Source organism: Periplaneta americana, chromosome 6 (genome assembly GCF_040183065.1).
Source record: "Periplaneta americana isolate PAMFEO1 chromosome 6, P.americana_PAMFEO1_priV1, whole genome shotgun sequence".
In the NCBI taxonomy this organism is placed as follows: Eukaryota; Metazoa; Arthropoda; class Insecta; order Blattodea; family Blattidae; genus Periplaneta; species Periplaneta americana.
The window spans coordinates 142,792,233-142,817,292 of NC_091122.1; the positions used below are offsets into that span (position 1 = coordinate 142,792,233).

Sequence of the window (25,060 nt, forward strand, 5' to 3'; positions counted from 1 at the left end):
AAAGCTGATTTATTAGCCATAATGGTTGATAAACTATATTGTCGTGCGCCGGTCTCCGTTGATGTGTGTCTGGTGTGTCGTCAAGGCTGAAGAGAGGGAAACGGGAGTCATGGGACAAGAGGGACGAAGCTTTTAGGGGGTGTGTTGTGAGGTTATAATGAATATAAGGGAAGACTGTTTTAAATAATGTTTGTTTATTAACAACAAGAAAAGATCAGATATTTTTCCTTGGTTCTAGAGATAAGTGAAACAGTGTTGCGATAGAAATTTGTAATTTATAAATTCATCCTGAGACTTTGATGTGGGGAAAGTTACGATAGATGATAGTAAAGTGAGAGTTATGTGAGAGGGAGGCAGGGGTAATGGGAGTGCCTAAGATGGAAAAAGTTGGCTTGTCCTGAAATGGTATAATGGGGCAGGATAACGAGAGAGAGAGAGAGAGATGGAATCAGGTAGTCACTCCTCTTGTGGCGAAAGAGTACAGGTTCATGCGAGCTGGACTGTTTTCACGATAGGTAACTTACTCATGGCGAGCTGATGTTGACATGACTGATGTACACAATACCTTCTGAAAACTTAAACCATTTGGCGATCAAGCAGCCCATATGATTATGAGATTCTACTTTCTATGTTTAAGAAAGAAGGTGCTTTTTTCTAAGTTTGTTATTTAACGACGCTGTATCAACTACTAGGTTATTGGTGATACCGAGATGGTATTTGGCAAGATGAGGCCGAGGATTCGCCATAGATTATCTGGCATTCACCTTACGGTTGGGGAAAACCTCGGATAAACCCCAACTAGGTAATCAGTCCAAGCGGGGCTCGAACCTGCACCCAAACGCAACTTCGGATCGGCAGGCAAGCGCCCTAACCGACTGAGCCATGTCAATGGCTAAGGAGGTGCTTCATTTGTAAGCAAAAATTAAGTACTAATTACTAATGAGAATTGGAAACTCATATTAGGTGTAAAAATAAATCAATGTGAAGTTAAAAAGGACCAAGAAGTTAACAAAATTCTTCATTTCTGATTAGGTACGCAAGTGGATACTGTTCTTGCCAAATTTTTCTGTCAAGCACTAAAAACACAAAACAAAGACGCTAAAGATATATTTATTCATTTTAAATTACTTTACATGTACTCTTACAATTTACATCTATATTTATGTGTATTGTTTTATGAACCGTAATATTACAGTTTTCCTTAGGCATCTTTGGCATTCATGAAGCATTTCTACGCTGATAATGCAAGTTAATTGTAAAAACAGTGAACACAAAATGCACAAAAACAACCTGTATAAGAAACAAACCAGTACACAACAACGTGTAATTTTTCTTGTGCTATTTTGCCAAAGATATATCTAGTGGATATAGAACCTGTTCACTGTTGATTGTGCATTTGTTACCACGTATCTAAACATTACCACACCACGGGACAATGCGAAACTTAGTGTTGCCAACGTGCTAAGATGATATTAAATTACTGTTACTAAAAGAGCTGTGGCCAGGAATTTATGTGCCATATAAAGTATTCATTCTTATGTGCAATGCTTTAATAATCTCAATTCCAAAAATGTATCATATAAATCACTCTTACCAGTCATACTGAAATAATAACGATATCTTGCAAGTATGCCTAAACTCTCATCCCCTGACAACAGAATTCCCATCTAAATCATGTAACAAGTTAATTTTTTAAACATAACACAGATATGACTAACAATTTTTTTTGCTATAAATTAGTTACTAATGCAGTGCTTTAAACTTGAATAAAGATATCACAAGTGGGAGCTACATGATACAGAACACAAGGAAGACACGTTGGAGAAACAATATTGTAGAAGCAAGACAAAACAATGCAGCGATTCCCATCCCACTCACAAAATAGATAGGCTATAGAAAAAACACTTAATGTAAAAAAAATATATTTATTTATCAACTGTTTCAAAAAGTAATTGAATGCATTATAATACCCATTAACATGAAGAGCGTTCAATATTAATAAGATATCACATACCTTTGAAAATCTTTGGTTGTTCATCTAAAAAAAAAAAAAAAAAGTTATATTTGAATATGTTACAATCCAAAATGAAACCCAGTGATATCATGCATGATTAATAGCATATTTCACGCTCATCTCAACAGCAGACACTGAGGGTCGATTTCTAAAACGAGGTCTAGACCACGGCCATGGCTTTAAACCGCGTTTGGGTTTATAAAACGAGGTCTTTTTCATTTTTCTGAGCCACGGCTCGAAACCATGGTCTGAAGCAGAGACCACGGCTGGGGCAGGTTTAAAACCACGGCTTCATGTATACAAGATGGAAGAAGTAGATCAGCTGGATGGCTAAGAAAGGAAAATTTGTGACTGCGAATATTAAATCCCGGATTTAAGATAGGAGACAGGAATAATCCTTTGTAACTATATAACGACGATAATTTCATGCGATTTTCGAAGGAATCAATGCAAAATTTAGCAAGAATGTTAAATAATAATCTGCAACGAAATGCAAGAGGCGCTAGGTTGACACGTTTTTTACACCTTCTTCTTGCTTTATGGGAAGTAAGATATAATACTGTATATTAATTACACCTTTATGTCTATAGGACGATATAAGTTAATTCTTAGTCTTTACAATAGTTTTGGACATTTTATTTAATACTCGAATATGATGTGGGTCTACAAGAATATGTATGAAGCAAACATGATATTGTCTTCTTATTTTAAGTTTTATGCTACTGGGGCTTTCCACGTAGTAGGCCTATTGGTCTATATGCGAAAATAGAATCATACAACATTTTAGTTTCAATTGAAATTTTAATCCAGTTAATATTTAGATCATTGATTCGTTAGACCCAGGTTTTCAGGTAGTTAATGTTGGTAATAGCTATGAACACATGATAAACTGCAACATAAACACTCGATTTGTGCCTTGCGCTAATTATTTGGGAAATATCATTCTGGAACCTAAAAATCCGTTCCCTATTAAATACTAAGTAATGATAGTATTTTAAACGCACACAGCCTATACTCTGTAAATTATTAAACATAACAATACCTTAGCTGAGAACAAAAGAATGTGACTTACTGCAATTCAATAAAAATATTAATCCCGATGTTCATTTCTTCTAATATCGACTGTTTAAAGGAATAAAAATCGATTCTAAGCTGCGTTGCCATATATAAAACCCACGAACCTTGGTTTCTTCTCAAGCCGTGTCTCGACTTCGTTTTAGAAATCGCATAAAGATTCAGACCTCGATCGCTGTTTAAAAGCCGAGGTTTTGAACCACGATTTCGTCCGTGTTTTAGAAATCGACCCTGAAGGAATTAACCCATCTTCATATCTCTCATAAACATATCCTGCAGCTTATGCAAAAAAAAAGTTGCACATTCTCTCTTCTAACCCAACTGCATAATAATAATGATTTAAAGTAAAACCAAATTACTATTCTAACAGTGAAGCAAATGAGGGGATCTTGACGTGCATGGTTATTGATTTCAGTTAATTTTACTAGGGTGCTTTATTCTTACGAATTATATAACTTAAATCAAATGTAAATGCTTTATGAAAATCTGCTGTCATATGTATTAGAATTTAACAAGATTAAAATAATTATGGGTTTACACGGCTATGATCTTTCTTCATTTACTTCATGATGGAAAAATGTTGATACCAGTGAAACACGTTTTCAGAGCTCGTAATGAAGGTTTATTTATTATCAAATAAAGAAAACTACGGTGAACAGGAAGCTAAGAAAGTGATTAGCTTAGTTTATGTACAGCACCATCGTGTAAAAAAGGACAATTGTTACGGATGAACGTTCAATCGGAAATGACTTATTGTAATGCTATAAAAACGCAAAGTGCATAATTATATAAAGGAAAAGCGTAATAATTAGCTTAGCATTAATGTACATGATAAAGTTCATTCGATTACAGAGACTTACTAAGATGATAATCATAAAAATAATTACTTCCGATACATTTCACCACTGGTGACAGGTTGAGATCCGCTGCAAAATGAAAAAGGATTACGAAGTAGAGATGAAAGTTAAATATACTCTCTATACAATTGTCTTCTTCTATAAGCTGCTAGCTCTTGTCTTGTAGTACCTATGCCTAGCTGCTGCTGCATCATTATATTGCTTTTGGATTGCTCTATGCAAGAGTGGGTAGGGCTAGGATAGAACTGGCTCAAGTACAACTTCGGGACTAGTGATGGTGGCAGTGGTGGAGGGTGTACTCTGGGGCTGGGATTGTTGTGAGCTGTGCGATGAGGATCGAGAGTGCTTTCCTCCTGCAGGGGGTGCAACTGGAGTCTGAACTTGTGGCTGTGGAGGACTCCTGGTGCCTGGTGGGGAGCTGGCCCCCTGCTGTAACTGCATGTGGTAGCGATAGATATTCTCTGTACTTTCTACCACACCTGTAACATTAATTGAATCCATTAATAAAATAATTAGTGTTGTGGGATTTAATCGATTAATCTAACCGATTAATCCATCAATTTCTGTTGTAAGATTAATCGATCAAAAATATTTAATCGAATAATCGAGTCGATTAAAATTAATCAGTTGTACATTATATTAATTTTTTTTTTTTGTTGAAACAATATAAATAATACATTTTAATTTCAATTAACAAAAAACATTATACGTCATTTACAATAAGTAATAAACGCTAATGTACTCGTAGCAAAGGGTAACACCTTTGTTTTTTTTTTATCACTTCATACCAAATTGTATATAACAGGTTCGTTCCAACAGCAGTCAGGAACCGTCCGTAACCATCGTGAGCATGCGCAGTACAAAAAAAGCGTTCCAACACAATCCGAACCAGTCCTGAACCAGAAACATGTACTGCAGTCGGGCGTTCCAACAAGCTTTTGACACGGGTTCGGAACGGTCAAAAATAGTCCGTGGATTGAGGCATGTACGGAAGAGTACGCAAGACGCGCATGCGCATAAGCTCACCAACGTCTCCTGGATACTGAAGAAAGACATGATCGACTGTTCACATCATTGAGGTTAAAGATGAAAAGTGACAGTACAGACGAATAATAAAACTAGAGATTTAATTTGAAGTTTCGCCAAAAAGAAAGGGAATGGAAATTATTTGGGTATTGAAACAGTTAATTACAATTTCAACATGCAGCTTTGATTAAAAATATAATAAATAACGTACATACATTAATAATTAAAAAAAGAACTATTTTTAGATGAGAGTCCCCCAATACACGACGTTGAATTATCGGAATTCTTGCCTTCCATATTTTTTGTCATATTTTTATAGAAAATGATCGAAATTCTATTTTCTGCAATTAGAATTAGCTGCGAAACGATAATAATTAAGCATCCCATTCTTAGCAAAGATGATCACAGTTATAGATCTCTGGATTTAGTACATAACGATCCGCGAAAGCGTTCCAACAACGTCCAGTCCAGTTTCAATCCCATAGCAGATGCTCAACTAGCGCATGCGCATAAGATAGTGCAGGAACCGTACATGAACTGATCCATGAACCGCTTGTTGGAACGAACCTAACAGTTAAAGTTTTACATAAATATGTAATTAATCACTGTTCCATGACAGTTACATTGTAAATGCAAAATAGCTGATCACGATTTCACCATCTGCTCAGCACAATAATGTGGTGGTTGAATTCCTTTCAGAAGTACGTCAGTCAATTTTTTTGTCATAATTTCAGTCGTACACAATGCACACGCATTGTCTACCGGTCTTCGTGTTATATTAATTATTATTTTGTTAATGCAAACTCAGACTAAAAATTCAAACAACATTCGTCTCTCAGAAATTGCTCATTTCAAAGCACAATAGTACCGTTACAGCAAATCTTTGCACTTACACTTCAGAAAGAGATGTAGATAAGAGGAAAGTGACCTGTCTACCCCTATTGAAACTTGAAACACAATGCGAAACTCTTATTAAGTTTTATGGTTTTGCAAGAAAATCTTCATCTTGTTGTCAGCTCGTCTTCCCTAGCATATGAAATACATACTTTTCTGGGATTCCCCCTTCTCATCCCGTAGAGCGACATTTAATTCGGGGCACATGTTTAAAATCATGGATGAAGCAGTATCAACTAAGTGAGTATTCATACTTTTTATTTATATTTGTCTAAAAATTTCCGGAGAAATTGACACAATAAATTATAAGCCTCATAATAAATATGTTAGTAAATAACTAAAATAATTGTTTTGTAATATATATACAGTATGTACAGATATACAACATACTTATGTTTATCACCAAACACAAGTTAAATTTAACAATAATTGTGCATTACAGTATATTAAAACTTTTTTAAAGTCGATCAAAACTCGATTAATCGATTAAATTCAAATAGTTAATCGATTAAAATTTTGACTGATCAACAGCACTAAAAATAATTGTCCTGGTTTAATGGTGTTTTTCAAATTCATATTTTTCGCATATTTTCCAAATGAAATAACCATTATAAGTGCAGTCCCAATTTGGGTTCGATACTAAGAGGTTATCCATCTCCTGTGGACACCATTGAGGCTCAGTTTCGGCTTGAAATAACAGGAACACCGCAGGCTTGACCTTGATATGAGTGCCCTTTATCTTTCATTTTATCTCTCGACAATTTTCTTGATCCCTTATCATAAAACCATCACTATATATAACTCGTATTTTTCTTCAAAATTTCCGCTTCCCCTACCATTGGCGAATTATTCAATTGCCTTCATGTACTAATATTGAACCACTAAAGTTTAACTACCATCTCATCAAGGTCCGCCTTCTTGTTTGTAACACAGTTTCCTCGTCTTCCACCCCTTTTTCAGAGGGATACGTGCAACGTAGTCAAGAAAGGTTTATCTCATGTTATAAGCATAACTAACCCCATGATGCTACAGTATTTGAAGAACCTTGGCCTTCCCATTATGAGTTTTTTCAGCTTGGCACTAGACATACACACAGTGTCCTGAGTGACGTTATTATGATGCGGGCCTAAATTTAAGACAATACAGAACATATTGACAAAGTACAAATATCCATATCTTAGGCGGGATCCAAACCCATGACAGTCTCTTTCATGCAACAACAAAGCTACATGCCTTAGCAGCTGTGTATAGTGCGATGGGAGTCTGAATCTATTAAGTTTTAAACTTATCCTCTTTTCTCAAGAAAAATCCTACTAATATCTGCAGTTTTCTAGTCAAATTTTTAATTCCAGTACATGGATATATTATTGTTTTGTACTTCGATTATATCCAGCCAACACCGTAACAAAGATGCAACAGTACAAATGTGTTAAAAACTTATTTGTTACGCACTGTTTTATGAATATTGATATGAGTCTAGACGATTCTGAGAACTGTTTCTGCAAATAATGGTCGTCTCAATGATACATGGAATACGATTCCATAGTGTTTTTTTTTTGCATCAATTCAGTACATTTTGGAATGGCATATTTAATTGGTTCGCCATTTTCTGGGGCCTGACATATACTTCTGAAATAAGAATTCTAACTCTATATTTATGAATACATATATTTACCTTATTTGTCATACAGAGAAAATTCCCTCTATATTCTTGAAGTACACATCTCTCATAGGAAATACATTTTTGGAAAAGGCTTTACATAAGTCCATCAGATAACACTTTTAAAATATGATCTAAAATTCAACACACCTGCTGTCAGGTTGAGGCTGCGTCCTTTTATACCACTTTCTTTGCTAGGTGGCGACCACCAATTAACTAGTGACCCAAACACTGGAACATGACGAAGGATCCCTTCTTGCCACAGCCGCTCTTCGTTTTCTTTCTGCAAATCAAGTGTTGCGGCTTCTATGCCTTTCTTGACAATCTCGGTCATTGTTTCAAGAAACCGTGATGACTCTTCCACTTCTCGACCAACTGATACTACCAGTCCAAGTAACTCTTCCACGTCTGTGTCAGCTGTCACCATACCAAACCTCACACACACTAGTCCATCTGTACCTTCACCTGTATTGAGATAGAGGGAAATTAGAGATTTTACAAGTTAATAACCGACAACTGTTCACACATTTCAGTGGTGCATAGTTGCCTACTATTTTTCGTCTATTAACATGTATTTCACACCTATCTCTAACATGAAATTCACTCTGTTTTTTTTTTATAAAACACAGTATTTAATTTTTATATCCGTATTTTTTATGTATTTAATGCTATGCGCAGTTTCTTCAAAATTTCTGATTTCTGATATCACTGAAATGCAACAATATAAAAAGGATCTTTACTCTTAGTTTTCCATAAAAAAACTGATTTTTACATTCTTTTTTTTTCTTCTTCTTCTTCTAGTATTTAATAGTAAAACAACGAGCTGCGCTATGCACATTCACTTAAAATTTTCTGATATCACTGAAATGTAAAAATATACAAGATGGAGGAATCGAGAAGGAAGGCAGGAAATAAACGAGAAATGTTCAAATACTGTCCATCCAGAATACAATGCATTCATAGTTGTCATCTGATAACCTCTCTGAAAGAGATCGAGTATCCAATTGGGTAAATTCCATGTGATTTGTAATGGTTTCATCTGCCATGGCAGAATCTGAAATACCTTATAAAATTAATTAGGTTATGCAAGATATGTATGGAGGGTACAGTAAGTAGAGTAGTAGCAAATGGCAATGTGTCAGAAGCATTTCCAATTAAAACAGGATTAAGGCAATGTAATGCTCTCTCCCCAATTTTGTTTAACATTTTGCTAGAGAAGACAAACAGAAAATTGAAATTAATATCGGCTTGCATAAATCTAGATGGTCAACATGAAGTATTTGCATATGTGGATGACCTATTGTTGATCAGGAAAAGTGAGCTGGAAATACGAACTCTGTTTGTAGAATTGACTGAAACAACACCAAAAATTGGACTAAACATTAATGAAAGTAAAACAAAGTACGATGGTAACAAAATCAGATCTCAAGAAGTCTAAAATTAAAAATAATACCTTCGAAGCAATTGATCAATTCAAGTATCTTCTTGTTTTGATAGGTGGGTGCAATGACAGGAAATATGAATTCCTAAACAAAAGTTGAAGAATGCAGACAAAGCTTATGTGCCGTTCAGAAATTGTCATTATTTAAATTTATAGCATAAACTTGAAACTTATTTTAATAAGTGGAAAATTCGAAGAAACAACACCCATGAATTATGCAACAGATCTCTAATCACAAAACTAGTAAATGCCAAAAGACTACACTGGGCAGGGCATGCAGTGCAGATGGATGGTAACAGAAGCGTAAAAAAAGACCTCGAGGAAAACCAGGAGTAGATGGAAGTATGAGATCGCGAAAGAATGCTTGCAGATGGGGTTGACAAAGGAGAAGATCTGGCACGGACAGAACTTTGTGAAATCAGCAGTCGATAAGCCTCATAATTCTTAACTGATTGAATCTTCTGCCAGTCCCACTGATTATGAACTACGTCTTTAGGCAATACTTGAGGGGAAAAACTCTGTCCTCTGTTCAGTGTAACATGGAGTATATGACTTGAAAGACATAGTGTATGTAACACACACAAGGGACGAAAAACATTGATTTAAAAAAAATCTGACATGAGTAGGCAAGTAACCCTTCCGTGAAAATAAGTATAGTTTGACAACTAAAAGTGAAACCCCGTAAAACACGCCAACTTCTGGAATCTCTCTCTTTCTTTCTTCTCTCTCCCTCGCTCCTCGTCATTCAGTCACCAATTACCACGTAAATATCTGAGAGGGTGTATGTGGGCATCGCGACCAATAGAAGAACCACTCTCCAGTATTACCACAATAACGGATTCTTCATTTTTGCCTCGACTGTTGGCTAGGACGGTTCCATTATGCTAGCATTGCAGGCAACTAGTCAACCTTTTAATGCTTTTGTTAGCAGGTTTGACAAACTGTGAGTGGACCTGCAAGTACATAGTGCATAGTGCTCTCTCCCTTCCCCCCGTGCTTTCTCACTTGCTCCTCCCCAAGACAGCCAGCGCTCACGTAGTAACTCGGTCAGGGTTTCAGTTCGATTTGTCAATCTATACTTACTAATAAACTGGAACTCCAAAGTAATTATGACAAAGATCAAGATCGGAACAAATGTAATATTTAGAGATGGAAAGGATCAGAACAAAGCTACTCTTTTACCTAGAGAAAAAGCAGCATCTGTATTTCTCAACTGTTCTACTAGCTGCATATTGAGTCTGTTCAACTCCTCTTTCGCCTGGTCTGTCATGAGCTGCTCCCATCCTTCTGGCACGTAACGTACTCCACCCAATCCAGCCCAACCAGGCATGTCCACCAGACGTAAACGAGGTGAGGTTGTCACTAAACGCTGGAATGTCTCTTTATGTTGGACAGTAGCGGACAGAATATCCTGTATTACAAAAACATATAAATATTTCGTATTAAGGCACAGAATATGTAAGATACTTACTCACAATGCAGAATGAATTTCTATAAAAATCGTATCTTGTTTTGCAGCAGAAAACTTGTATATTGTAAATTAATCTACGATATATGACAGATGAATATATTATATACTTCGCTACCACTACACACTGGAAGAATAAAAAAAACTGTAATTAACTCAATAAGATATGGGCGGAAATTACCGTATAATTTTCAATAAAATAACTTCAGATGTTCCACGCAATTACTTAATAATGATTTATGGTCTTCTTCCTCCTTACTTTTCGCACATTTATGAATTCTAATATTATAAAAGTAAGTTCCTAAATGTAAATGATAGCTTAGTGATTATAAGATTTAATTATTATATTGCATCACTTACCAGTTGCTGTTCAAGGCAGAGTACGAACATTTCGATGTCGTTTGTGTCTGGAATTTTCTCTCCTCCCATTTCTAGAGGACAATAACGTAAAACAACTCCACTTGTTTCAAGTTCACAGATCTCAATTGGTACCTGAGGAGCATCACGCTGCAAGATCTGCCCTAACTAAAACCAAAACAAATTAAACTATAATAGTACCGGTATATGTTTACAAGAAGCTTCTTACACTATTTTCATATTTTATACAATTTCAACATAAAATAGCTTAGAAAGAAAAAACTCAACAATTCTGACAAAAGCAGATGAATGGAAACCGTTTTAAATTATACTGCACTTGATGGACATTATTTAGGCCTATTCTGATCTAATATATAACATAAAAATTAATATTTACACGGACATAAATTATAATGTTATTTTATAAGCATAACACTTAAAGGCATATTTACAGATCTTTAGTAATAAACATTTATTATTCATTTTAATGCGTGAATTTATATAATGAGAATAAGGGTTAATTTTTATGATATTTAAACACTATCTTTATTAATATATTTTTAATTCTTTACCCAAGAATTGAGCTTGTCAAAATATGGTGGTACTCGCCCATCTGTGTCTCCCTCACTACTCTCTGGAACAAACTGAAATACTACAGTGCATGCCACCACTTCCAGCAACACCTGCAATAAACAATACATCACAATCATCGCATACACAAATAAGATGATTTTACATCAACTAAAAAAATTGAATGAACATTCCTTATCGTATACTTCATGTTAAATTAGTTTAAAATTTATTAGTAGGTTCTGTATAGCAATTCATCAACAAAATTAAACTTAAAAAAATTGAAGTAACAAGTTATAACTATTCTTCTTAAAATATGTAATTTCCTCGAATGTTAATTATTAAGAGATATGATGAAACTATTTTCATATTCATGTTCATGGTTGTGCAGAATTCAAACAGAAATCTCGAATTCATGTCTTACCTCTAATTCACGGAATTTGAAACCATATAAAACAAATGAAATTAAATATCAATGCCCTATACTTACTGCAGTGCTGACTGGTTTGGATACTAGTTCTGAAACTGTGAACGTTCCAGTTTCACCACCAGGTTGTTGGCTCTGTAAAATAACACATTTTGTAAACTTAAGAATCAAAAACTCAATGCTTAATACAATAATTTTGAAGGTGGGAAAGGAACAGCAGGTGGCAAACTGTAGTGAATAGCTAGTCTTATTTTCAATCAATCTCAGTCAAGAGTGACAAAGTTTAGTGAGTAGGAAGACAAGACTCTGTAATATGTAGGCCTAATTTCCAGTTGCAGATGGAACTTATTTGCATAATTCTGGTAAGATTCCTTAAATTCTGACGTAGCAGCTATTCGCCTAATGTAATGATGTTTTGAAGCTATTAATCAGTTTTCTTTTATTATTGTTGTAGATGTAGAGATATTTCTCTGTTACTGAATGTGTTATGTCCATTTATGTAGATAAGGTACTTTATTATTTACCATTTCATCGAGAATTTTGTTAAAATAATCTCTTCGATGCTGTAATGCAATCTACAAAAAGTCTTCAACCTGCAGCCATCTTCGATGCCTGTGTCAGGTCCAGTAGTATTTAGAAGGTCCTGATCTACACAACTGGCTTCATACGGGTGAATGATGAAAAGTCAAGTACCCGTCATTAGTAAAAAAATATTCTTAATTTTCAAATTATACTTTCATGACCATTTCCATCACAATTATGAAGCTTTATAAAAGTTCTATTGAATATGTTGTTGTTGTTGTTTTCTAATGCCAGGCGTTTGACAATAAAGTCATTTGATCTCTTGCACTCCAATATTTTTCAAAGATATTATCATTGTAAGATGTTTAGTTGATTCTGTACCATTAAAGTAGTCCCTGCCCGGAGATCCGATTGGGGGACTATTTTACCTCTGGATAATTTTACCTTAATGGTACTCATTTCATATTGGAGTGAAAATGGCAAGTTGTAGCCGATTTAAGTGAACACCATATTTTAACATTTTGGTGGCTACTTCATTCACACACAACCCCCAGAATGTCTGGAGGACCACACCTGCTGTTGGTCGACGGGTCCAGTGGAGCTAGCTGGGAGATCTTGTTGATCACCAGCTTTCCCTCCTTAAGCCACTGGAGGACGATTTTAGTGCCATAGCAGGTCAGCACTAGGAACAGAAAAGTAGAAAGAGGAGGAAGGAAAGTGAAATGAATCCCTAGGCCTCGAATGCTCTAATGCCGTCGGGGTCGAAGAAAGTAAGAGTTCAGTCAGAGGACTGGATAGGAAAGGGTAAAGAGGGAATTAGGTATTGAATAGAGGAAAATTATACCAAATTCAGTCATTAACTCATCAAGCTGACCAGTGCTAATTGATGAGTAGCCCCTCCCTTTAGTTCAGCTTGTAAAATTATGCTTACTAACAGCTGCACCACGGGAAGGTAGGGATGGGACATTGGGTATTTGTTCAGGTTGGTTCCTTAAAGCCTTCAATGGGAAGTATTAATGACTCTCCCCCCTGTATCCGACAGATAATCTTTTGCAGCCAGTTCTATTGAATATTTGTGGCAGTATCCAACAACTTACCAATAACCTTAAGCATGGATATTTACAAATCTTTTTCCATATGTGTTCACTAGATTCAAACGCCTCACGAACTTTGGTTTGAACACCATCTCTACCTAATGCCTGAAAACAAGTAATATCATTAGTTTTTCAAGATCTATGAATAAATTATTGACGTTATTAGTAGAAGTATAAGATAAGAAAATAGTGTAAGTGTAAATAATGCAAAAAAGTTATTTTGATACTACAACTAAATGAGCAATGCACATACCTGTAAGGCAGCCCAAAGCGAAAGACAGCTCAGACGACGGGTGAAGTGGTCAGCTGTAAGTCCAGCCACTAAGGGTAGTGTGCTTTCTCGGGGAACACCAACAGTGGACATAGATCGAGCTTGTCTTATTGAATTACTGTCAAACAGTCTGTAGAGAGTCTGTACAGTTGTTAAGGATTAATGTACTTCAGTAACAATCCACAGGCATGTACGAAATTTCATGATATAAATTACACAGAGGAAAACACTGTATAAACTAACAATGTTTTATATTTTATGTTTCAGTCTTGATTATTATTTTTCATTGACTAAAATAAAATTAATTCATGTATAGTATTAAAAAAAATACATGTTGTTGAGTAACACTGACTCATAGCATTTTGAACAATATGTTCTTTCCCGATACTAATTTTATGCATATCAAAACAAAATTGTATCTAATGTTGTGAAGTAGTGTACTATGCTACCAGTTATTGTAGAGAATAATCAGTGGCTTTAACTCTGTTATTCCATACTTAATAATTACACTAAAATATTAGTGGCAGCTGCTTATCAGGTTGCAGGTTTGCAAAACCATTAATTGTTTGACAACTAGTGATTCTACTTCATTTTCGCTACGATTTATTCTTCAACAACTCTGTGAAATATACTTAAATCAATGTACACTAACAATGAACATGATGTTGTTAGTATGTGAATAACCATGTGCTAAGTTGGTTTCTCACATTGTTACAGCTACCACTGATCAGTAAAGAATCTGTGCTCCAATATAACGCGTATTTTTAAACCCTTGCTGTGTGTCTCATGTACGAGTGGCTATAATGTAACGAATTGTTTTTTTTTTTTACTTGGTTATTTAACGACACTGTAACAATTACGAGGTTATTTAGCATCGATGGAATTGGTGATAGCGAGATGATATTTGGCGAGATGAGGCCGAGGATTCGCCATAGATTACCTGACATTTGCCTTACGGTTGGGAAAAACCTCGGAAAAAATCCAACCAGGTAATCAGCCCAAGTGGGAATCGAACCCGCACCCGAGCACCTTAGCAGACTGAGCTACGTCGGTGGCGACGAATTGGTTGGAGTAATGTTGTGTTAAGGTTTTATTTGTAAATAATAGTAGAGATGTGTCCGGTAGTTTATTTACGATTATAATATTTTCTTGTACATTTCATGGAAAAGAAATCAGAAATCTTGAAAACTGGTTTTAAACTTGAATATTTTACAAACAGTAAAATGTAGTCAGGTTGATGGTGAGGATGGGCCAATGGTGGTAATTTCTTTAAATTATAATTATTTTTAGTGATATAAAGCTCATTTAACTCATAAATGTATTTTGAACTTTTGTATTTCTTAATCTAAAGCAGAAGTATAACACTGTTTTCCTTTCCAACAAAATTTCGTAACTGCCTGTCAGCAAAATTAATTATACCACATTTTTATATACCTATCTTAAAAAATAATAATGATAAAATAATCAAAACTAACTCCTCAAGTCTTTATTTTTAGTTCCATGATTTTATAAATGAAAAGCTTCTTTGGCATGGGTGCAATTCTCAGTAAGTGGAGTTCTGCAAGCACCAGTTAGTAATTTTGCTAACCTTGTAACAAACATGTATGTGTGTTTGTGACTTCTAGTGCATATGCTTACTAATTTCTGTACTATGATATTTAAAGGTAATTTATTTCATCATTTAATTTCAAATCTGGTTGCCAATTATTTTCAACTCCATATTATAATATATTCCGTTTTATTACACTTCATTTAGAATATTTTTATTTCAATATATGTATCATAATTATGCACTTCTTAAGACTGGAAATGACAGCATAAATATTCATATTTTGATCGATGTTCATAAGGACATTTTTATGCCCAATGATCTCAAAAATAAGCTCCATAGATATAAGTTCGTGAACAATTCAATATCTATTTCTTTGTCTAATCTCTGAAATTTCAATATGAACGTTGATATCTAAAGGTGAAATTGCTAAATAGTGAAAGTCAAGAGAAAATGAGATACTCAACATTTTATTTTCATATATTTAACTTAAGGCTGGTTCACAATAAACTGGAAACGAGAATCAGAACGAAAACGGTAAAATTGTTAAAATGTGTACATTTAAATGTGAGCATTCACAATTAACGAAAAGCTTGCCGGAGCCCGGGATCAGGAACGGAGAGATGGCCAAGTTTCAACTTTGGCGTTCACGTTTCTGATCACAGTCCTCTAGATTCATTCTATTGCCACCTGAAAGCTATTTTGTCGTCGTATATTTTGTAGCAAGAAGACCGTGACATAACCTATGCATTATTTTGTTCTGTGCTGTGCATCATGGGGCAAATTTTATTTGATGAGATTCTAATATTGAGTGTTGAGGAAAATCCTCACGTTTACGATAAGAGGCACGCTTCATATAAAGATGAGAAAATGAAGGAGAATACGTGGCTTTCAATAGCTGCATCTTTGAACACCGATCGTAAGTGAATCATATTTTATTACTGTATTGGTTGTATTACACACTACATATGCATGCTTCAATTCAATAACTACTGTTGTGTTCATTTTTGTTCTATTACAAATGTTTCTTCTCTAATTATTTTACGTTATGGTAGACTTAAAATAGGTTGTGATAATAAAGATGCATGGGCATATTTATAGTACTGTTGAAATTTTGAAGTTGGTTAACCTGTGTTTATGTTGGCTGCCTTGTACTCATGAGAGAACACCATTGGTCAATTATACACAACTAACATCAGAATGCGTAATATCGACTTTACATATCGTTATTGACATGCATATCGATATGCATAGACGTCTACATTCTCGGTTTATTGTGAATCAAAAATTTTCATATTCACGTTCTCTGCTTCTCGTTTTCACTCTGGTTCTCGTTCCCGGTTTATTGTGAACCAGCCTTTACATGAATGTTTTAAACTATGGGCTTGAAAAGGATACAACAATGGGTAAAGCTGGAATACCTAACCATACTCCGAGAGGAAGTGTGAAGCTGTCAGCAATTCTTGTTGGCTGAAAAATGAAATAACACATTGTAATAGTGGAAAATGAGTCTAAAAGAAATAGTAAGTCGTAAAATAAAATTACTCACCACATTTTGAACAGACACCATGGCGAGAGCTGCCAGACTATGACCGCGGAGATGGAGCCATATGTCATGTTGCTTGCATAATTCCTGAAGTCGTAATACATTATCAACATGACCCGCTATTGTAGTACCTGGAAGTACATATTTCATCATACATAGAAACATTTCTCATTTCTGTTTTTATAATAAATATTTACATGCAAAAATGTCAATTTAGTATATTTTACGGAAATAGTGCAGTGGTTATTTATATACAGTACTGGTATTTAAATTTTGCTATATTTTTTTATATTTTTTTTTTTAATTTTTTTTATTTTCATCAATCTTTGTTCACGTCATGGCGGATTAGATGTATTCCAATTCTTAATCCGCCATACTCTCAATACAAATATCACACACACTAATACATAATGAACCTATAAGTATCCTCTGTTTATAATAATAATAATAATAATAATAATAATAATAATAATAATAATAACAATAACAACAACAATAATAACAATAACAACAACAATAACAATAATAACAACAATAACAATAGTAACAACAATAATAATAATAATAATAAGAAGAAGAAGAAGAAGAAGAAGAAGAACAACAACAACAACAATAATAATAATAATAATAATAATAATAATAATAATAATAGCTCTTGTATTTAAAACTCCTACCTTAGCTTTTTCATTTTATGCTCAATCTCTTAAGAATTATTCTGTTAACTGTTAACTTCATTGACTACTCTTCGTAGTTTCTTATCGTGTGACTACTCAACATTTATAATTCCATCTCCGTTAGAGCTTTGACTTTCTCTTCCCATCTAATTTTAACTCTAAAAAGAAATTTTCCTAATTTATGCAAATTGCTGGCGTTTAGGTGGCCATTCATTTTTTTATAAGCTACTATAGCGTTTATTTGTAGAAATGTTTTATCTACCCAACTGTGTCTCAAATCATTCGTTGCCTGACACTTTAGCGCAATATGCATTGCGTCTTCAGCTAGTCCACACAAAGGACATTTATCCTTCTGTATGTTCCCTCTTTTATTCTTGAGTCTCGAGATACCTAATCTCCACCATGCCATTCCTGTTCTCTTTTACCTTGAATTTAGTCCAACATATTCTTCCTGTTCCCAAAACTGCTTAACCTCCCTATAGTATTTTAGTGATCCTAGGTCTTTAATATTACTAAAAATATCTTGTCTCGAAATTTCGTTTGCCCTCTCTTTTACTATTATTCCAATAGTTTTCATGTTTATAGACCCTAGTTCTCTCCATAGCCAATTTAGACCTAATCTGCTTATTTCTCGTTCCAGCTCCTTCAGCCAATTCGATTTCCAATTTTGCTATATGAAAAATTAGTGAAATAGTCATAAATAAAAATGTTATTGTAAATATGGTACTGTAAATACTTTTTATCCAATTATAAATAATATCTTACCAGCATCAGCCAGCACAATTAGAGGTACTCTGTTGCTAGCCTTATCTTCATCTATCAGCCGCTCCAAAGCTGCAACATCAATCTTTTGCTGGGAGCCAAACATTGTGTTACACGGTACAGGACGAACACAATACATAGGAAGTCCCAGCTGAAAAACACAGATTTGCAAGTAAATTGTATGTTACAATTATTATACATATGACCAGCCTCATGAGCTAGTGGTCAGAGCTTCTGACTACAGTTTATGAGGCCCCAGGTTCGATTCCCAGTTAGAACACAGGAATTTTTCCTTAAAGGGGAATGTTCCTTTGTTCGTCCATGGTCTGGAAATTAGGTTTAAAACCTTTCCTGGCACTTCATAACCATCCTATCATAATATCATCAGGGCAACGTAACTCTGCCTTCCAGGTGCCCCAACCTCAGAAGTGGGTTACAAATAAGCCATTGCCAGGAGAGAACAGAAATGTCAAATGACAACCTGGTGGCATTGGGGCGGGGGAGGGGGAAGTACACGTAATTTGGTCAGCATTAGCATTGTTAACACAACTGCACCAAAGAAGAAACTAAAACAGGAATGCTTGCTCAATGATTTCTCTAAATTATAAAACTATAATAAAAAATTAGTAAACCGCAAAAATAAATATATCATTCTCACATGTAATAAATTAAAATAATGGTTTCAACTGTATATATAAAAAAAACACACACACACGCACGCACGCGCGTGCGTGTGCTCGAAAATTAGTCTTTAATTTGCAAAACAGTGCTGGTGAAATTTTTCAAATAAGAATCAGTATTTATAAATGAATCTATATTTTCTAAATAACGTTCTTTATTAACAGTCATTTATTTACTTATTTATTAGACATTGCAGAGTGTCACCCATTTTGCCTTTTACACTAGAGAAAACACATGTTAGAAGTCCCATGACATGGGTTAGCACAATACCAGGGCTCTCTACTCAAGAAAACAATTGACATCAAACTGACAACAGACAAACACCCATGCTCGAGGTAGGATTTGAATCGAAGCCCGTAGTCTCTACAAACAGGAAATCCTTCTCCTATAGTTTGTATATGAAAATATCTTCCAATAAACAAGAAAAATTACAAGACCACTTTCTATCTTAAATTGACCGAGAAAGTATTGCAAGCATTTAGTAAATTCAGTTCCATAAAGAAACACCAAGATAACCAATTACAAATCATTCCTCTATTCACATCTTTATCTGTGTGCGCTAACCTGACGACAGATATGTTGGACCACACCAAGAGGAGATGCAACACTACTGTAGATAACAGGAGGATGTGCAGTTAAGGCATCAAATCCATCTTCCAGGTACTTTGGATATTTGTAATGTAACATCATACGTGTCAGTCGCACCACTCCTTCTAGCATGTCATCATGAATAAATGATGCACAGTCGAAAAACCTGAAGAAAACACAAGAATTAAATGCACAGTAATATGAAATTTCATATTATATCTTGATTACACTTTTAGCACTTGATCACTAATGATTTGTTAAAAAACAATTTTTAAAATATAAATCTGAAGATGGAGGAAATAACCCGAAACTAGTCATTAATTAAGATAAAATACTATAATAGTTTCAACATTAATACAAGAAAGTTATTTTTAACAAGTTTAACAAATAATTAAATTTTAAATTACAAAATAATTACCGGTACTCGGATATTATTTACATTTTCTATGTCTATAAATGAAAGGGATGACACATTCTGTTCTACTGAGTAAACTTACTTACATATAAATATGTAGGGTAATAAAATACGTGTTTAGTAATAATAAAAAAAAAGTACATAGTTTAATTGGTAGAAGTTGTGTAGACATGTACTGCAAATATGTGTTAATGTAAGTGTTAATGGTGGCACCGGATACAGAAATGTGAGGTACACCATTACATGTAAAGAAGTGCTGTGACCAAATATAGCAAATATCAAATATCAAAATACGTGTTGCCTTCAGGACAGTCATTTTCTACACGACTTCAACAATACACTAACACTTCTTCATTTTTAATTAATTCGTTGAAGTAAAATTTTTGAAGATAGAAGGTCATTACCGCCTTTTTTCGACCAAATTCTTCTTTAAGAAAAGAAAAAAATTGGGATGTCTTCAAAATAATAATTTTTACTTTGTACTTCGAAGTTTTGTCCAGTATTTATAAGCTCTGTAGACACATGTGACAGATACCATGTAGTGAAGTGCAAACGAAGAACAGTGTCACTAACAAAATTCTGTGAATCGTAACTAGGATACGGTACTATAACTATGCACATTGTACGCTTCTTCTTATTACTATTATAAAACTAAGTAATTGATTAACTAGCGGACTTACTTGTGTTAATTATGTAAGTTTGTGCGGCTTACAGCTGTTTCGGTGCTTCATCACACCATCCTCAGAACCTACTCATTAGTTAATCAATTACTTATATTCAAGTGTTAAAAGTAGTGTACGCAAGATTCAAAATGTATTATAAAACATTTTTTAAATTAATGTAACGTTTTTGTAACATATAGGCTAGTTCTCACTATTTTACTCAGAACTTTCCTTAAATAAAACGAAGTCTCTTAATAAATTTCAAGTAAATTATGATTTTGTTTTTAAAACGGCAAAAACATAAAATAAGCTATAGTTTCTTGGTAATATATTTTTGAAAATATACAAATTTGTAAGTTCTCCTGCAATTTTAGAAGCAAAGGCTATCTACAGACAAACTCGAACAGGAGTCATCCCAAAAGCACTTTCTCAGTGTCCAGTAAGTTGAAAATGTGTACTTTTGTAAAAATTATTTTTCATCACAATATTTCTCTACTATTCGTGTAATGAGAAATGAAAATTTCTTTAAAAGTACCAGTATTTAAAAAATGTAAAAAATTACAAAACACCATTCACATTTAAAATTATGTTCACCTGAAGAGATGACTAAGCCATCGTGTTGTATCGGAGGTGATGCGAGTGTTGAGACGCTGAAGATGAGAACGCTCCAAACCACTAGCAAAGGCAGCCACACTGTGAGTAACAACAGCCAATTTAGCTGGTGCATCTAAATGAGGCAGAGGGGCTACTGTTGGATTAAGCTCTCCCTCTTCTTCAGGAGAATCACCTGGACTACCAGAATCCTCATGAACTATCATGTCCTGGAACAGAGTATAATAAAAATAATTTTAAATATTCTCTCTCTCATCTAATTAGTGTTGTGTCGGCAAAGATTTGAAGAAATCGGCCAAACGGAATGGAAAAAAGTATGTTGTAAAGTGGAAGAAATTTAACCAGAGTAAGTTATTGCGAAAAAGATGACATCCTGGAAGAAAGAACTGAAAGGATTGCGATTGAAGACAATGGGATGGATAGCAGCGACGAAGACATGTCAGATGTGGAAGAAATGAAAGACAATTAGTTTTTGAGTTCGTGAAGTGTTATGTATTAATGTGATATTTAAAACAGTAACAATGTTACTATTGCATTTGGTAATGAGTGTACATTGTCCGTGCATCAACATACTGTAAATACGGAGTACAATTGGTTTTAAATATAATTTAATATTGGTAGCTAATATTGTGAGATTAAAAAAAAAATTAACAGAATGCCTGCATTATATTCAGTCAAGTAGTGACTGTACTCTCATTAGATAAAATAATGAGTGTGTTATCACATCTGACCCTGCTAACTGCCTGACACTGCACTGGTTATTAAGTTTACTGTCCCCTCCGCGCCCACGTCTGTTGAATAACTCGCATCTTAGCTTCCATCACAAATTTTCATTCGTCAGGAAGAAAATATGCTATACCTGTAGGCTAGGCCTAATGATGAACTCATCTGATCAAGGTGTATGGATGGCTGAGCTGAATAAGAAATTATTACAATTAATGGCATGAAAGTAACCTACTCCCTACATAAAATTACAAAGAAATGAAATTAATAAAGGCATACCTCTAACAGTGAAGTTATCTCATCTGTGGGTTTGCTGGGAAGTGGTAAGAATGCATGAGAATTTTTCCATGATTGTCCTGCTGCAGATCCTCCACCTCCAACTTCTGCTTTATCAACTGCCACTTCCAAACGTTCTATTACTTGTGAAGCTTGAAATTCAATTCCTGATACCACAGACTGAAGAGCTGGCTGTAAGAGAATATTTCATTCAAACGGTTATTGCTGAAAGGTATTTGAAAAACGTTTCACTGTTAGAATTATTATAAAATAGTTTGAATTAAACGATTAAGGGAGTATTATTAATATTAATATACAAGAATACGATGATAGGTTAGGTTCAGGATCTTAAGGTCAAATTAAGTGAATGTAGCATTACGTTAGTATCAGATATTACTTGTGGCTATCATATATTAAGCTCGTTATGAATCCAGACATGTAGCTGTCAAACACGTAAAGGTAATGACAATATTGTTATTTCACACCATTACATTGAGTAGACGTCATAATTTCACAAAGTTTGTAGCAGACTACAAAAGAAATATTTCAATGTTGTATAGGCCATTTAAGCACTCTAATGCATTTTCGAAGTTCATACACATTCAATAACACATATATAAATACTATATAAATACCATAGAGTTGATTACAAACCTCAGTGTTAGACATAATCCCAATTTCCGTAGAACTAGACGAAATGTTTACACCGGCTTCAGCCATCGTGGCAAAACGCAATCGTCACTTAAGTTTCAAGTTTCAAGTCCAATTATCAGTTGATGTTAACACCTATGAAGTGACAACTTCAACGTAGGCGTGCCGTTCGTGTGTGGTTTAATATTACGATTTTTCTGGTCATATAGAAAGAAAAACGTATTCATTTTCAGTGAAATGAAGAAACTCGAAACAATTCCACAATCAGTAAGTATTACGGCCACATATGTAGTCATGAATTTACAGGTTTCTTAAATATAACTTACACAGTATGGTTTTTGCGGGTTATTTGAATCTCTTGTTCCCGATTACTTCTGAAACATTGCAACTTCCTTAAATCAGAGCATAACAAAGACATTAATTAAGTATATAATTAGCAGTTCAGAATTCAGATAAATAGCTAAAATGCAATTAATATTTTTCTTTTAATTTATGTAAAGACAAATTCAAATCAATCGATTCTGGCTTATCTTCTTTAAGCAAAGTTTAATTAATGCGTTTTATTACATACCGTTATTGCAGTGGTTGCTAGCACTCCAAGATTTTTTAATTAATGCTAAGAAACAAATCATCACAATAAGCCTCGAGCTGCAGTGCAAGTCTTCGGTGCCCTTCTCCACAGGAGAAAAACAAAATAGATAGAATTCGAACCTGCTTCAATCCTGATAGCCTTATGCTTTAGCCATGATAAATTTATTTATTAGGTTATTTTACGACGCTGTATCAACATCTCAGGTTATTTAGCGTCTGAATGAGATGGTGATAATAACGGTGAAATGAGTCCGGGGTCCAACACCGAAAGTTACCCAGCATTTGCTCGTATTGGGTTGAGGGAAAACCCCGGAAAAAACCTCAACCAGGTAACTTTCCCCGACCGGGATTCGAACCTGGGCCACCTGGTTTCTCGGCCAGACGCGCTGACCGTTACTCCACAGGTGTTAGCCATGATAAAAATAAAGGATTTATTTTGGTACTTATGGCCGATAAAATAATAATGCTTTATGACCAACAATCCTATTGTAAGTAATTGCATTAGAAATTGTTATTTTAGTGAGATGATAAATAAATAGACCATGTTCTCTGTTTTTGCTCGGTGGTAACATTTTTCGTTACAAATTCAGAAAATTCTGTTCCATTCCTGACATGGAATTGATGATTTTTCTCTACCCTAATAAGACTCCTAGGTGTGTTCCTTGAGGACAGAACAAGCCTTAAGATCTGGTAATGAAAGATGGTGGTGATAAAAACACACATTAAAAAAGTCTTAAGAGTTTCTTAAAAACACAGTAATTTAGAAATGTATTTGATTCAACGAGCTGTGTTTTTTTAAGTAATTGTCATTACTGTCATTGTCTTTCTCTGTTTTGTTAAACTCTTTACCCAGTTATAATTTTTTTAATTAGTTATTTTACGACGCTTTATCAACTGATATAGTTAACTAGCGTCTGAATGAAATGAAGGTGATAATGCTAGCGAGATGAGTCCAGGAGCCATCGCCGAAAGTTATCCAGCATTTGCTCTTAATGGGTTGAGGGAAAACCTCAACCAGGTAACTTGTCCCAACCAAGATTTGAACCCAGGCCCGCTAATTGCACAGTCAGGCGTGCTAACCGTTACTCCACAGCAGTGATCCCAGTTATTAAATGCAGTTTTCCTTAGTCACTTGTTGGTTGGTAAGAAAGTTTCTACACACTCCTTACTTTAATTTTATTCCATTTGATTTCGGTAAATAACATACCCAAATTGTTTGAGTGGCATGATTTTGTTCCTTTCCTTTATCTCATGTGTCGATAGGCCCCAAGTCAAAAAAAAAATTCTTAACAGTGGCCAGAATTTTCAGAACTTCTCTTCTGGCATTCTCTTCAAGTTGTTTACATAGGCAGTTTCTTTTTCAGTGATGAATTCAGGAGGTGATGCGGGGGGGGGGGAACAGCATTCCAGGATATCTCCACAGTCTACTATATACAGTCACGGAGCTTAAGTTTTGAGGGTGCTAGAAACAATAGACTGTGATGGTACTATTTTGCATTGCCTGCAATGAGGCGATATTAGCGATCCTAGTGGTGAGCAACTAGCTAATGTTTGCATATTTACTACGTATTGAGCTCCGCGACTGTATATACTAGACTGTGATGTCCCCCTGTCCGGAGATTTCAGACATTTTTTACTAAATTATTTTATTCTAT

At 34.7% G+C, this 25,060-nt stretch overlaps 2 protein-coding genes across 3 annotated transcripts in view; one reads left to right on the forward strand and one right to left on the reverse strand.

The window, feature by feature from the left end:
* Nucleotides 1–3,687: 3,687 nt before the first annotated feature.
* On the reverse strand, nucleotides 3,688–22,975 carry LOC138701873 (pyridoxal-dependent decarboxylase domain-containing protein 1). Its single transcript, XM_069829208.1, has 15 exons — nucleotides 22,818–22,975; nucleotides 22,167–22,355; nucleotides 21,147–21,373; nucleotides 19,452–19,641; nucleotides 18,210–18,357; nucleotides 16,774–16,901; nucleotides 16,623–16,694; nucleotides 13,658–13,816; nucleotides 13,408–13,509; nucleotides 11,852–11,923; nucleotides 11,364–11,474; nucleotides 10,795–10,959; nucleotides 10,149–10,377; nucleotides 7,676–7,990; nucleotides 3,688–4,424 (listed from the first exon to the last, which is right to left on the reverse strand). Exons 1-15 carry the CDS (start codon nucleotides 22,881–22,883, stop codon nucleotides 4,180–4,182), a joined length of 2,418 nt encoding a protein of 805 aa, XP_069685309.1. The 5' UTR covers nucleotides 22,884–22,975; the 3' UTR covers nucleotides 3,688–4,179.
* LOC138701872 (protein yellow-like) overlaps nucleotides 22,943–25,060 on the forward strand; it is an 83,180-nt gene continuing 81,062 nt past the window's right edge. Inside the window, exon 1 of one of the 2 annotated variants that reach the window (XM_069829205.1) lies at nucleotides 22,943–23,081. The gene's annotated coding sequence lies outside the window, so the exon portion shown is untranslated. The remainder of the gene's footprint in view (nucleotides 23,082–25,060) is intronic. The other variant, XM_069829207.1, reaches the window with a different exon arrangement.